Source organism: Marmota monax, unplaced genomic scaffold, assembly GCF_021218885.2.
Source record: "Marmota monax isolate L192 unplaced genomic scaffold, Marmota_monax_Labrador192_F-V1.1 WCK01_AAM20220418_F8-fsc00083, whole genome shotgun sequence".
Classification (NCBI taxonomy): domain Eukaryota; kingdom Metazoa; phylum Chordata; class Mammalia; order Rodentia; family Sciuridae; genus Marmota; species Marmota monax.
This window is the reverse complement of record NW_026692848.1, coordinates 3,373,287-3,387,558: the sequence shown is the minus strand read 5'-3', so window position 1 is coordinate 3,387,558 and position 14,272 is coordinate 3,373,287. Positions and strand designations below refer to the sequence as shown.

The 14,272-nt window shown below is 34.4% G+C and overlaps 1 protein-coding gene across 10 annotated transcripts in view; it reads right to left on the bottom strand.

Annotated features, from left to right (window-relative positions):
* Pde10a (phosphodiesterase 10A) overlaps nt 1–14,272 on the bottom strand; it is a 534,453-nt gene that overhangs the window by 59,284 nt on the left and 460,897 nt on the right. For all 10 annotated transcript variants that reach the window (XM_058580935.1, XM_046449363.2, XM_058580942.1 and 7 more), the window contains 2 exons: nt 12,679–12,771; nt 10,261–10,447 (listed from right to left, as the gene is read on the bottom strand). In XM_058580935.1, coding sequence (XP_058436918.1) covers nt 10,261–10,447; nt 12,679–12,771 — 280 coding nt within the window. The remainder of the gene's footprint in view (nt 1–10,260; nt 10,448–12,678; nt 12,772–14,272) is intronic.

The following is a 14,272-nucleotide window of genomic DNA, read 5'->3' as shown; positions in this document are numbered from 1 at the left end:
ATGGGTTGCTAAAGACATCAAGAAGCAGATTAAAAATTTTTAGAGGTGAATGAGAACACAGATATAATGTATCAAACTCTCTGGGACACTAAGAAGGCACTAAGAAGGACACTAAGAGGAAAGTTTATTTCATGGAAGTCAGGAAATAATTAAATCAGAGCAGGAATCCATGAAATTGAAAAAAAAGTAACAACTGAAAAAACTGACAAAACAAAAGTTGGTTCTTTGAAAGAATAAATAAAATTGACAGACCCTTAGCCATGCTAACAAAGAGAAGGAGTGAGAAAACTCAAGTTACTAACATACAGTGATGAAAAAGGAAATATCACAACAGACACTACAGAAATACAGAAGATAATTAGAAATTATTTTGAAAACTTGTAGTCCAATAAAATAGAAAATATCAAAGGCATCAACAAATTTCTACAGTCACATGATTTGCCCAAATTGAATCAGGATGATATACACAATTTAAACAGATAAATTTCAAGTGACGAAATACAAGACACCAACCAAGAATAGCCCAGGACTGGACGGCTACACAGCCGAGTTCTACAAGACCTTTAAAGAAGAACTAATACCAATACTCTTCAATTTATTTCAGGAAATAGGAAAAGAGGGAACACTTCCAAACTCATTCTATAAGGCCAATATCAGCCTGATTCCAAAACCAGGCAAAGACACATCAAAGAAAGAAAACTTCAGACCAATCTCTAATGAACATAGATGCAAAAATCCTCAATAAAATTCCGGCAAATCGAATACAAAAACATATCAAAAAGATAGTGCACCATGATCAAGTGGGATTCATCCTAGGGATGCAAGGTTGGTTCAACATACAGAAATCAATAAATGTAAATTCATCACATCAATAGACTTAAAGATAAGAATTATATGATCATCTCAATAAGATGCAGAAAAAGCATTTGACAAAATACAGCACCCTTCATGTTCAAAACACTAGAAAAATTAGGTACAACAGAACAATCCCAACATTGTAAAGGCTATCTACGCTAAGCCCCAGGCCAATATCATTCTAAATGGAGAAAAATTGAAGGCATTCCCTCTAAAAACCAGAACAAGACAGGGATGTCCTGTTTCACCACTTCTATCTAAAATAGTTCTTAAAACACTGTCCAGAGCAATTAGACAAAAGAAATTAAAGGGGTATGAATAGGTAAAGCAGAACTCAAATTAGCACTATTTGTCGACGATATGATTCTATATCTATAAAATATAGAACCCACCAGAAAACTTCTAGAATTAGTAAATGAATTCATCAAAGTAGCAGGATATAAAATCAACACTCATAAATCAAAGGTATCTCTGTATATCAGTGACAAATGATCTGAAAGGGAAATGAGGAAAACTACCTTATTTATAATAGCCTCAAAAAAATAGAATAATTGGGAATCAACCTAACAAAAGAGGTGAAAGACCTCTACAAAAAAACTACAGAATGCTTAAGAAAGAAATTAAAGATGACCTTAGAAGATGGAATGATCTCCCTTGTTCTTGGATAGGTAGACTTAGTATTGTCCAAATGACCATGCTGCCAAAAGCATCATACGGCATTATAATGCAATTCTAATCAAAATCCCAGTGAAATTCCTCATAGAATATAAAAAGCAGTCATAAAATTCATCTGGAAAAATAAGAGACCCAGAATACCTAAAGCAATCCTTAGCAAGAAGAGAGAATCAGGTGGCATCACTATACCAGACCTTAAACTATACTACAGAGCAATACTAACAAAAATAGCATGGTATTGGCACCCAAATAGACTGGTAGACCAATGGTACAGAATAGAGGACACAGAGACTAGCCCATATATAATTACAGTTATCTTGCATTAGACAAAGGTGCCAAAAACATACATTGTAGAAAAGATATGGTACTGGGAAAACTGGAAATCCGTATGCAACAAAATGAAATTAAATCCCTCTCTCTCACCTGTACAAAACTCAACCCAAAGTGGTTAAAGGACCTAGTAATCAAACCAGAGACACTGTGCAGGTCTATTAGAAGAAAAAGTAGGCCCAAATCTCCATCATGTGGATTAGGCCCCAACTTCCTTAATAACACTCTTATAGCACAAGAATTAAAATCAAGAATTAATAAATTGGATGGATCAGTGAGGTGAATATAGAGCCTACAGCTTGGGAGAAAATTTTTACCACTTTCACATCAGATAGAGCACTTATCTCTAGGGTATATAAAGAACTCAAAAAGCTAAGCACCAAAAAATCAAATAACCCAATCAATAAATGGGCCAAGGAACTGAACAGACACTTCTCAGAAGGTGATATACAATCAATCAACAAATATATGAAAAAATGTTCAACATCTCTAGCAATTAGAGAAATGCAAATCAAAACTACTCTAAGAGTTCATCTCACTCCAGTCAGAATGGTAGCTATTAAGAATACAAACAACAGTAATTGTTAACAAGGATGTGGGGGAAAAGGCACACTCATACATTGCTGGTGGGACCGCAAATGGTGCAGCCAATATGGAAAGCAGTATGGAAATTCCTTGGAAAACTGGGAATGAAACCACCTTTTGACCCAGCTATCCCACTCCTCGGTCTATACCCAAAGGACTTAAAAACAGCATACTACACAGACACAGCCACATCAATCTTTATTGCAACACAGTCCACAATAGCTAAACTGTGGAACCAACCAATTCATGCCCCTCATATAGATGAGTGGATAAAGAAAATGTGGTATTATACACAATGGAATATTACTCAGCAATAAAAGAGAATAAAATGATGGCTTTTGCAGGTAAATGGATGAAGTCAGAGAATATAATGCTAAGTGAAGTTAGCCAGTCCCAAAAAACTAAATGCCAAATGTTTACCCTGATATAAGGAGGCTGATTCATAGTGGAGTTGTGAGGGGGAGCTTAGGAAGATTAAACAATCTAGGGCAGAAAGGAAGGGGCAAGGGTTAAAAAAGATGGTGGATTGAAATGGATATCATTACCCTAAGTAAAGACAAGAGTGGTGTAAATATACTTTGTATGCAACCAGAGATATGAAAAATTGTGCTCTGTATGTGTAATATGAATTATAATACATTCTGCTATCATAAAACAAATTAGAATAAAAATTTTAAAGAAAGGATTTTTTTAGATGTAGATGGACACAATATCTTTATTTAATTTTACGTGGTGCTGAGGATCAGATCCAGTGCTTCACACTTGCTAGGTGATTACTCTACCACTGAGCCACAACCCCAGCCCTGAAGATTTTTTTAATCAATTGAAACCTGATTCATAAAACAAAGTTATAAAGAATTCAATTTTAAATCCAAGAATAGAAAGAATAAAAGAACAGATGAAACACATAGAAAACTGAGTTGGCAGATTTATTACACCTAATCTTGAAAAGTAAATGGTGGAAACATCAAGATTAAAAGTAAAAGATTTGTCAGATTAAAAAAAAATCCTGAACAAATTATATGCTGCTTATAAGAATCTTACTTTAGGGGCTGGGGCCGTAGCTCAGTGGTAGAGCACCTGCCTGGAACATGTGAGGCACTGGGTTTGATCCTCAGCACCACATAAAAATAAATAAATAAAGATTTTTTTTTAAAAAAGAATCTTACTTTAAACATAAGTAAAGACACAAGTAAAGTTAAAGGATAGTTGGGATATACCACTGAACACCAGTCCTAAAAAATTGGGCTTTATCAATGTCAGAAAAGGTAGATTTGAGAGTGAAGACTATTATATCAAGGATAAAGAAAAGGTTGTTTTAAATGACAAAGGGGTCTGGCTATCAAGAGGACATAACAATCCTAAATGTCATGCACCTAATTAGAGTTTTGAAACATGTGACATAACTGATGAGACTGCTGCAAGCAAAATAGACAAACAGACCACACACACTTAAACTTGGGTACTCCAACAACACCATCCTTGGAACTGAACTGCTGATGTCACAACCTCACCAAAATCCTAGTAGGCTTTTCTACAGGCAATGAAAAGGAGATTCTAAAATTCATATGGAAATGCAAAGGACCTAGACTACACAAAACCATTCTGAAAACAAAGAATGAGGGTAGAAGAACTCCACACCTGAATCCAAAACTTATTATAAAGCTACAGTAATTAAATGGGCATCAAAGACACAAGCAGACCAACGATAGAACACAGAGTACAGAGTAGACCACTATATATACTCAGCTGGTTTTCAACAAGGTCGCAAAGGCAAGACAGCAGAAAAGGGACAGTCAACAAGTAACGGTGCTGGAACAACAGAATATCCAAAGGCATACAAATGAATTTTGATCCTTACTTTGTGCCATCTATAATAAATATTCCAAGTGGATACAGCCTTAAGTGTAAGACCTAAAAACTATAGAACTTCTAGAAGAAAACAGGAGGAGAATGGCCCACTACAGACATAGAAGCTTCTGAAAGCTCTATGCCATGCTAGCAATTAAAAAAATGAAGCTTCTTCTATATAACTTACCTAAACACATATCAAGACAGAATCTTTCACATTTGCCTCCCATACCTCAATGGAAGATGCTGCATATTCTGGGAGGAAGGTGAACAGTCAACAGGAATTGCTTGGCATATCCTGTAGTTCAGTGTAATTCTATGGCTAAGCTGCTAGGAAAAGTGACTACATTAGGTAGAATAATACTATTGCTACAACCACCACGGCACTTAGAGTACCCCTGAGCACGTAGATGGCATGTGGAGTGCCAAGTGGTCTGTGTGAAATACTTTCTATAATCTCCCAACTCCTATCAGGCAGTTATTACTTAATCCTTATATAGTCAGTTTACAAGTGTATGGCCAGCAATTTTAATTTAATTAAAATGTATTTATAAACGTATAGTATAAATTAATGTATATAAATTTTTAGTTTAAACTTTAGTTTTTATCATTTTATTTTGTAACTCTAGAGATGAGGTAAATAACAGTAATTACAAAACAAAGTAATCAGTTTCATTTTGTGAGAATTGCACCATGAGCCTCCCTGATTCTGAGGCCTTTGGACCTGGCCTGTGGCCATGCTACTGGCTTCCCAAATTCTTTGCTTATGGAAGGCTTATCATGGGACTCCTCAACCACTGTAATCATGTGAACTAATTTACCAAACCAATTCCCTCTAAGGTGTCTATCACAATCTTTATATATCCTATTGGCTCTATCTCTATGAAAAACCCTGAATGATATACCCTACTAAATATTCTATTCTATATTTTATGTACAAAACTTAAAATATGTTTCTTAATATTTTTCTTCCTATGAGCAACATTCAGAAAGACCAGTGTAAAATGGAAGGCCGTATCTGAGGCCATAACTATATCTATATCCAAATCCTTGCTCTATCACATACTCTGATACTATGTGACCTTGGATAAATTATTTAAACTTTATGTGTCTTTTTTTTTGGGGGGGGGGTAAAGTGGGGATAACAATCCTTATTCATGGGATTGTTGTGAGACTTTTTAAAAATATGTAAAGTATTCAAAAAATTCCAATTACAAAGTGTTGAATCAAATAAGAGCAGCTTTTATTCTATCACCTTTACATCTACTATCTGATATGAAAAAAATAGACTCAATAGTTGGTGGCTGAATTCAAGAATTAATAAAGTTTGAATGAATAAAGGTTATTATACCTGTCCCTAGCCAATTGGTTTCATTTGAATCGTGATTTTTTCCTTGTCTCTTTAATGTTAAACATCTTCCCACACAGAATGTAGAGAGCTAGTCTGTTTTGAAGGGCTCCTTTTTCCAGGCCAAAGATGTAAAAACAGTAATTACTATCATCTTAGCTTCTTGCATTATATTAAAATGCCTCTTAAAACCATAATATGTATAAGCAAATTAATTAACTCATTTAGTTTTAAAGAATCAATCTTTTTAAATGGTTACTTTCTGTTACTTTCCAAAGTAGATGGCTATTTCCAACTAACAAACAGTTAAATCAACAAACGAAAGGGAGATGTTGCCATTTAGAGGAATGCACCTTTAATTCAACAAAAAATACTGCAGTCTAATGAATCCAAAGATGAAATAAAGAAAAATGAAGACATTATAATTGTTTAAATGGCCCATCATCCTGCTCCAAACACAGGGACTTTTAAACAGGAATATTAAGTCAGACAATTATAAAATATACCAATACATTATACATTCAGAATTAGAAGTAATTTTCATGAGGGTTCACATGCTTTTATTAAGGACATAATTAATAAGAACATAATCAAGAGCAGAAATATTTTTAATTTCTCAGGATCAATACACTTAAATCCTACTTAATAATAGCCAACAATTAAAGGGCATTTCATACTGCTCAAAACTTTTGCATATATTATTGCAAAAAAAATACTTCTGTATGTTTCCCAGAAAGAAATAGAACTTTCAGGAAGGGCAGGGAGCCTGCAAATTGTTGGATTAACTGCTTGGGACAATGAGTACTACAAGGTGCTTTTCCTAGTAAAAACATGTTCAAAACCCAAAGCTAACTTACTCAAAAAACATCAGGTCAGTGACATTAACATCTTTTAGCAGGTGAGGCTTCAAGGAACCCAGTGGCTAGCTTACTGAAACTAATAATAAATGCTGGTAAGGATGCAGGGGAAAAGGAACACTTACACATTTTTGGTACTACAACCACGATGGAAATCAGTGTGAAGATTCCTCAAAAAACCAGGCCTGGAACCACCAAATGACCAAGCTGTACCACTCCTTGATGTTTCTCCAAAAGAACTAAAGTTACCATACCATAGCAATACATGCATACCCATATTTATAGCAGCACAATTCATAATAGCCCTATTATAGAATCATCCTAGGTGTCTGTCAACCGATGAATTAATAAAGAAAATGTGGTATATATACATAACAGAGTTTTAGCCATAAAGAAGAATGAAATTATGTCATTTGCTGGTAAACAGATGAAACTGAAGGATATCATGCTGAATGAAATAAGACAGACTCAGAAAGTCAAGGGTCAAATGAGGGAGTTACAGAGAAATAAGGAAGTAAAAAAGCAATCTCATGAAAACAGAAGGAAGAACAGTAGAGTAGAGGAAGGGAATTACGGGGGAGAGAGAAGGGGAAGGAGGAGGAAGGACTGGGAATGAAATCATTCAAACTATGCTATGTGCATGTATAAATGTATCACAGTAATTCCCACTTTGACATATAATTATAATGTACCAATTTAAAAAATAAATCAAAGTATGTGTCAGTCAGCTTTCCATCACTGTGATCAAAGTATCTGACAAGAACAATTCAGAAAAGGAAAAGTTTATTTTAGCTCAAGTTTCAGAGGTTCAGTCCACGGCTGGCCAACTCCATTGCTCTGGGGCTGAGGTGAAATAGAACACTTCAGTTCACTGCATCCCAGAAGCAGAAAGTGAGGGAGAAAATAGAGATAAAATATAATGCCCAAGGGCACCTCCCACCACCACCACCGAATGGCTTCTTCTAGCCTCACCTCATCTGCCTATAGTTACCACCCAGCAATCCATTCAGATTCCTAATCCCCCAAATGGATCAATCCATTGATTAGGTTATAGTTTACATAATCTAATCTTTTTTGTTTCCCAACATTTGCTACATTGGATATTGTGTTTCCAATATTTGAGGTTTTCAGGAGATACTATATATTCAAATTATAACAATGGGAGTAGCGTAGAGTAGAGGTAAAAGTTAAGGGGGAGGAAGGAGGTGAGAGAAGGGGAAGTACTGAGAAATGAAATGAGCAAATTATGCTATTATGCTATATGCATGTATAAATATGTCACAAGAATCCCACTGTTATGAATAATTATAATTTATCATAAAAACATTAAAAATTATAACTTTAATGCAGCCATGAGGAAACATCAAACAGAGCCAAATTAAGAAACATTCTACAAAATACCAGTTTTATAGCTTTAAAAATATCCAGGTGAAGAAAAACAAAGATTATAGAACAGTTTCAGAATAAAGGAGACTCAAGATGTCTGCAGATGATCAAAGCACAGTACCTAGGCACAGCCTGACCCACATTCCCCCAAAGTTCACATTCAACGCCTCAATCCCAGTGACCAAACTTAAGAGATGGGGCCTTTAAATAAAGTGGTAACTAAGGCAAAACAATGTCCTATGTGTGAATCAATCCAACACGTGAAGAGGCAATCAGGACCCAGAAATATTCCACACATAGGAAAAACCACATCAGGACAGATTACAAGGGGGTAGTCGGAAGCTGAGAGAGAAAATAACTTTCTGTTGTTTAAGTCACTCAGTCTTGTATCCACTACACAGCCCAAATAATCTAACACAGTACCAATGTTGACTTCTTTTTTTTTTTAATTTAACTTTTAATTAATTAATTATGTGGTGCTAAAGATTGAACCCAGGCCCTTACCCCTGCCCGGAAGTGCTCTACTACTGAGCCACAACCCCACCCCAAATGTTGACTTCTTGGTGTTTTTAAATGTGCAGTAGGAATTCAATGTATTTGATTTTAGAAAGTACAAGCTGAAGCATTCTGCATTTCTAGACATTGTGTCTGAGACAATCTCAGCTCAGAGAGAGACAGTTACTAAGAGGGAAAAAGAAGGAGAAAGTGCAAAAATGATACACATCATAACTTTGGGGGAATAAGGCTAATGGTATAAGTAGATTCTTTGTACTATTTTTGCAATGTTGCTTTTGATCTGAAATTACTTCAAAATTATAACTGTAGAAAAATGATGCTAAATCCCCTTTCATTTTAACAATATGTAAAATCCGTGAAGGATATATTAACTATTGCTGTTTTAAGGCATACACATCTCATTAAAAATATCATTTTCCATAATATTTTTACTTTTTATTCTGGAAAATTACCCAAATTTTGTGATACAGTTATATTGTTTTGACATAACATATTGGTAATAACATATACTATATATATTATATATGTATATATATAATGTATATACATATATATAAAATCACAATTAATAATGAATTTTTACCACTTACTATACATGTTTGTTTTAGAATATTATCTCAGAATAATAAAATACTCTAAAGCATAAAATATTAGAATACAATTTTGTTAAATAGTAGAAATACTGTTCAGAGAGTAAAACAAACAGTGTTTAATTTTCCAATCATAAGGTCTTGCTGTGGTTTTTTTAAAAAAAAAAAACAACAAAAGGTACTGAGTTACTTTAGTTCTTAGATTCCATTTCAAAATGATGAATAGTCAATATTCAAAATATACTAAAATTAGATGTTCTGCAACTTTTAAACTAAATAAGAAAAAAATAAGCTGTCCATGTTTTTATTTATGAGATACATATAGATACTGATAATATCTGAAGCAAAACTTTTTACAACTGTGCTGATTTATTTTTGATGAGCTGAGTAATAATGACCCATGGAGGGCCCCAGGATGGTGTAAGGGAAGTAATGTGCATTCTTACCCAATATCACTGATGGGATTAAAATGGTTTGCCAGAGTCACCAGAGTTGGATTTAAAAAATTTTAAAAATATTTGCTCCTAGTTATTTCTCAACTATTTCCGTGAATTATATGGATGCTTCTACAGAACTTAGTCCTATTCCCAAAAAGCAATTTTTCTAAGTTATTAAGGTGGTAACTCCCATTTCTTCTCATTTACCTTTACAGAAGGGTTATAAAATTTCAGAATTCTAGTAAAAAGGATTATTAGGGTTCATAGAATACTAAATGTTCAACTCATTTAAAACATAACAATATAAAAGAAAGAACATCAAAAGATCTCCTGTGAAGACAGACCCCTGCTCCTCTTCAATGAGGAGGGCAGGACCACAGCATGGATTAAATGGGTCAACACTCAGGACTCCTCTGGAAGGACTCAAGGAAGAGGTGGTCAACTCTTTGTCACAAGCAACACTTCCCTGGTTGGTGTGAAAACAGCAGTTACCAGCTAACATTTTATACACTCTCAAATGCAGTGCAAACAACAAACATGAAGGGTTTCAATAACACTTTTCTTATTCATTTCAGCAGATATCATGAAATGTAAGTCTGATGTTTAAACATCTTACCTAAATATTAATTTCATTTTTATTTTTAACAAATTCATACCTTGAAATAAATGCAAAGTATCAGGAAATTTTTTTAAGGCATTTCCTAAAATATGTACAACTAGGAATCATTTCTCCTAGTTTGTAAAGAAACATAAATGGAAAACACTGCAAGTGGCTTTACTGGACATTAATATCCAGTATATAGTTAAGTGATATTTAAAGCAGCACTTACATTAGCACAGTGTAAGGCCAAAGCACAGAAGACAGCGAACATTTTGAAGTTGTTCTCGTCGGTCTTGGAGAAGGCACTGCCGCTGATTTTGTTCACCATCTGCACCACGCCTATCACACTCCCCCGGCTCACGATGGGCATGCACAGGATGTTGCGGGTAGTGTAGCCTGTGTACAAGTCCACCTCCCTGCAAAGTGAAGGAGCAAAGCCATCACCACAAGGAAAGAAGCAAGTAGAAAAAGATTAAACTACTCACTGCCTCCTAAGTCTCAACTCAGATATGCAATGGAGACGCTGTGAGCCTCTAAATTTAGGGACAAGCTAATATTTGAAAGTGTTTTATTATAACCTTTTCAGAAATATTCTAACTTTTTTGTTTGTTTGTTTTGTTTTCACAACTGTCTCTACAGGAGGATTCTGCTCTTATTGGGTTTTTAGCATCCAGCATAATTGAGTCAACAGACAAGAGAAAAAACATTATAAATGTGGTAAAGTGATTTGTTCCTTTGAACTTGGGCCTATTTATGAGATCTAACTTTTAAACCATAGGCCTGTATAGCCAAAACTACTTACTAGCTGGCCATTAATAAATAAAGGTTTGCTTACTCCTGCTCTAAGGAGTAAGGCAGTTAGTAGCTGCAGTCCTTAATGCCCTCATGTTACACACAGTTCTTGAGATTCACATGTCTGTCAGTACTTGTTATTACAGCATAGTTGCCCCTACTGAATGAATAAACCACATTTGTTTATCCATTTATCAGTTAATGGGAAACATTATTTTCTATTAGCCAGTGTCAGTAATTATGGATAATGTTGGCTTGAAGATCTGTATACAAGTTCTTTGGATAACATATGTTTTAGTTTTTCTTGCAGTACTGCCTGGGAGTGGAGATGACGGATGGATTATACAGTGGGTGTATGTTCAAATTTCCAACAAGTTGAAAGACTGTTTACCTAAGGAGTTGTACCATTACACATTCCCACCAGCAGAGTCTGAGAGTTCCAGTTTATCCACACCCTTTCCAATCCTTGCTACTATCAGTATTTTATAATCTCAACCATTTCACACTGGCATGTAGGAGGATCTAACTGACATATGTACACCCTACTCACTTCCCATGTGTTTAACAGCCATATGAATATTTTCTTTTGTAAAGTGTCTCTTAAAATTGTCTCCTTTTTATTAAATTGCAATATCTTAATATTTAGAGGAGTGTTTTCATATTTTAGACACAAATGTCTTGTCAGATATATGTTTTGCCAATATTTTCTTTAATCAGTTGATTTTATTTTCAACTTCTTATAGTCCGACCCACAAATTTTTACATAAATATTTTACATAATATGAATATTTTCAACATTTAAACACCGATTTTCCTGAAAAAAAGATTTTAGTATTCTTAATTTATTGATAAATTATATTATAAGAATATAGCTGTGCTTATATGACTCATGCATATTTGACATTAATCAATTAATTCCATGAAAAATCTTGGCATTTCTTGTGTCATTTATCTCCCAAAGTAAACCAAATGTTTGTATTAACTAAGCACTACTGTCACTATATCTCAAATATTACTCCCTACCAGTCATAGCCTCCTCAATTTCTAGAGATTTACCAAAACCATATTTTGTAATTTGGTTTCTAGTACTCTAAAAGAAAATCAAAATGAAATAAAACTCTTTTCAGCTATCTTAAAATCCAATTTTAATAATATACAATAAAATCTATGGTTTGTTAGGTTTCTACTTTATGTCTGGTAAAGTTTCTAGACTTTTTAACAAACATTATTCATAATCTTTAAAAAAAGACTACAATATAGGCATTATTGTACTTTTTTTGGATATTTTTTGTAGTGTTAGATGGACAGCATGCCTTTATTTGTTTATTTTTATGTGGTGCTGAAAATGGAACCTAGTGACTCACGCATTGAGAGGCAAGTGTTCTACCACTGAGCTGTAGCACCAGTCTTATTAAACTATTTTAAAGATAAAGGAATGAGACTCAGAGCTGACTACAAAATCACACAACCATAATTTAAAATCAGACCTGTCAGTATCAAAAGTATATAATTTTATCAGTATGTATTGTGTAGCACTTTAGCATATTATTCGATAGAGAATATGGTACAAGATGATGACAGTATAATGAAAAAAACCACCGGCGATCCATCAGTTGAAACTCCTGCCTATTTGCTGTTTTTATAACAATATAAACAACTCTAGCTTTGACACTGTTACATATTAGTCACTGAGAATCCATTACTTCATAAATATCTGAATATACCACCTGTTAGTAATAGGACTGGTTCCCAGCAAAAAGGAAAGAACTGATGGAGTTGAGACATGTAGGACTGGAGCTGTCCAGAAGACATTTCAACCAAGAAGAATGTTAAGGGAGAAACTGATTGTTTTTACCTGTTGAAGCGTGGATCCGCATAGGCATCTGGAATGTTCAGGACTTCCCCTGTTCTTGCTACTTGACCAGCGATTCCTTTCTCGATTGAAAATCTGCATATATAAAAGAGAGAGACACACTAATTGAAATACTACTGATACAGAATAATTCTGAAACACTTCATTACCATCAAGCATTGAGTTGAAAAGTCTTGTTCCATTTTAAATGCTCATATTAATTTTACATTTACATATCCTAAACTATCTTATAAAACATGTAAAAGTAAAGCAGAAAAACATTACACAGTGATCACTTGAGACTTTTAGGATGTAAATCACACTATAATGCAATTTAATTGGTTCACAAATACAAATTTAAAATTAACTAGTGATCACCAGCATTGACCAATAACAATAATCCCTTATACATGTAAAGTACCTTATAACTTACAATATGTTTCACACAAATTTTCTTAGTATAGTCTCAATGACATGAGGTTTGAGGCCTAGTAGTGTCATAATAAAAACTAGAATACAGGATGATGAACCAGCCCTATTACAGCAGTTGGTATATTTAGAAAACGATGGATTCTCAAGAGAGCATAGCACTATGCTTTCCACCACATGTGGAACCGAATTCAGAGGTCGGGTCTGAACTTTGAGGTGTTCAGGACCTGGATTTTCTGTTGTTTATAACCCAAGTACTATTTAGAAATTTAAATGTTGTTACATTTAAAAACAATCAAAAGTAAATCATTAACTGATTATATTTAATTACACTTTTGTTATCTACATCAGTATTTTTTCATTTTTGTTATCAGTATCAATATTTTCATTTATAAATAAGTTCTAACATTAATAAATATTTTTCTTATTACTATATTATCACCATACATGCATTCATTTCAAAATTTAGTTAAGATGTCTATATCTATGACTTTCAGTAGTTCAAAAATAATTTCTATAATACCACATTATTAGCATTATAGGAAATAATCATTTCTGAAATGAAGCTTATCCTTAAGGATTATCAAGAAAAGTCAAAAGACACATGACATAAAAGAGAATTAAAACACCAACAAGTAAACCATGCATAAACTCCAAGTTGTCTGTTTCCTTGTTTTCTTGTGCTTTGAACAACAGGAACACAAGTTAGACTGCAGTGAGGGCCATTTCACCAGGTATGCGAGTGAGTCTGTCTGCTGAGAGCAAGTGGACACCTCTCACTGGAGCTGAGGGAGAAGCTCATGTTTAAGGAGCATGCTCTGACAGTCATGCTGGCTCCGTCCAGGCATCAAAGTCAGGCAACCACATGCTCCTTTTTCCTGTGCTCGTAAACACAGGCTTTAAGTTACTAATTTCAAAATTGGATCAGTTCCAGGAGTGAGAGAGAACACTTGGACCTTAAGAAAGAAATGGCTTTAAATAAGCTACTATACCCAGGCTGACAAAGAAAACAAGAAACCAAATTTTAAAACCCAAAACACCTACATAGTGTCCATAAGTCAGAACTATGTGTCAGGAATTCTGGAACTATCACCTAGAAACAGAACTGGAGTACCAGTGCAGACAATGGAGATGCCCCATGGCAGGCCACACTTCCATGTGACAGACT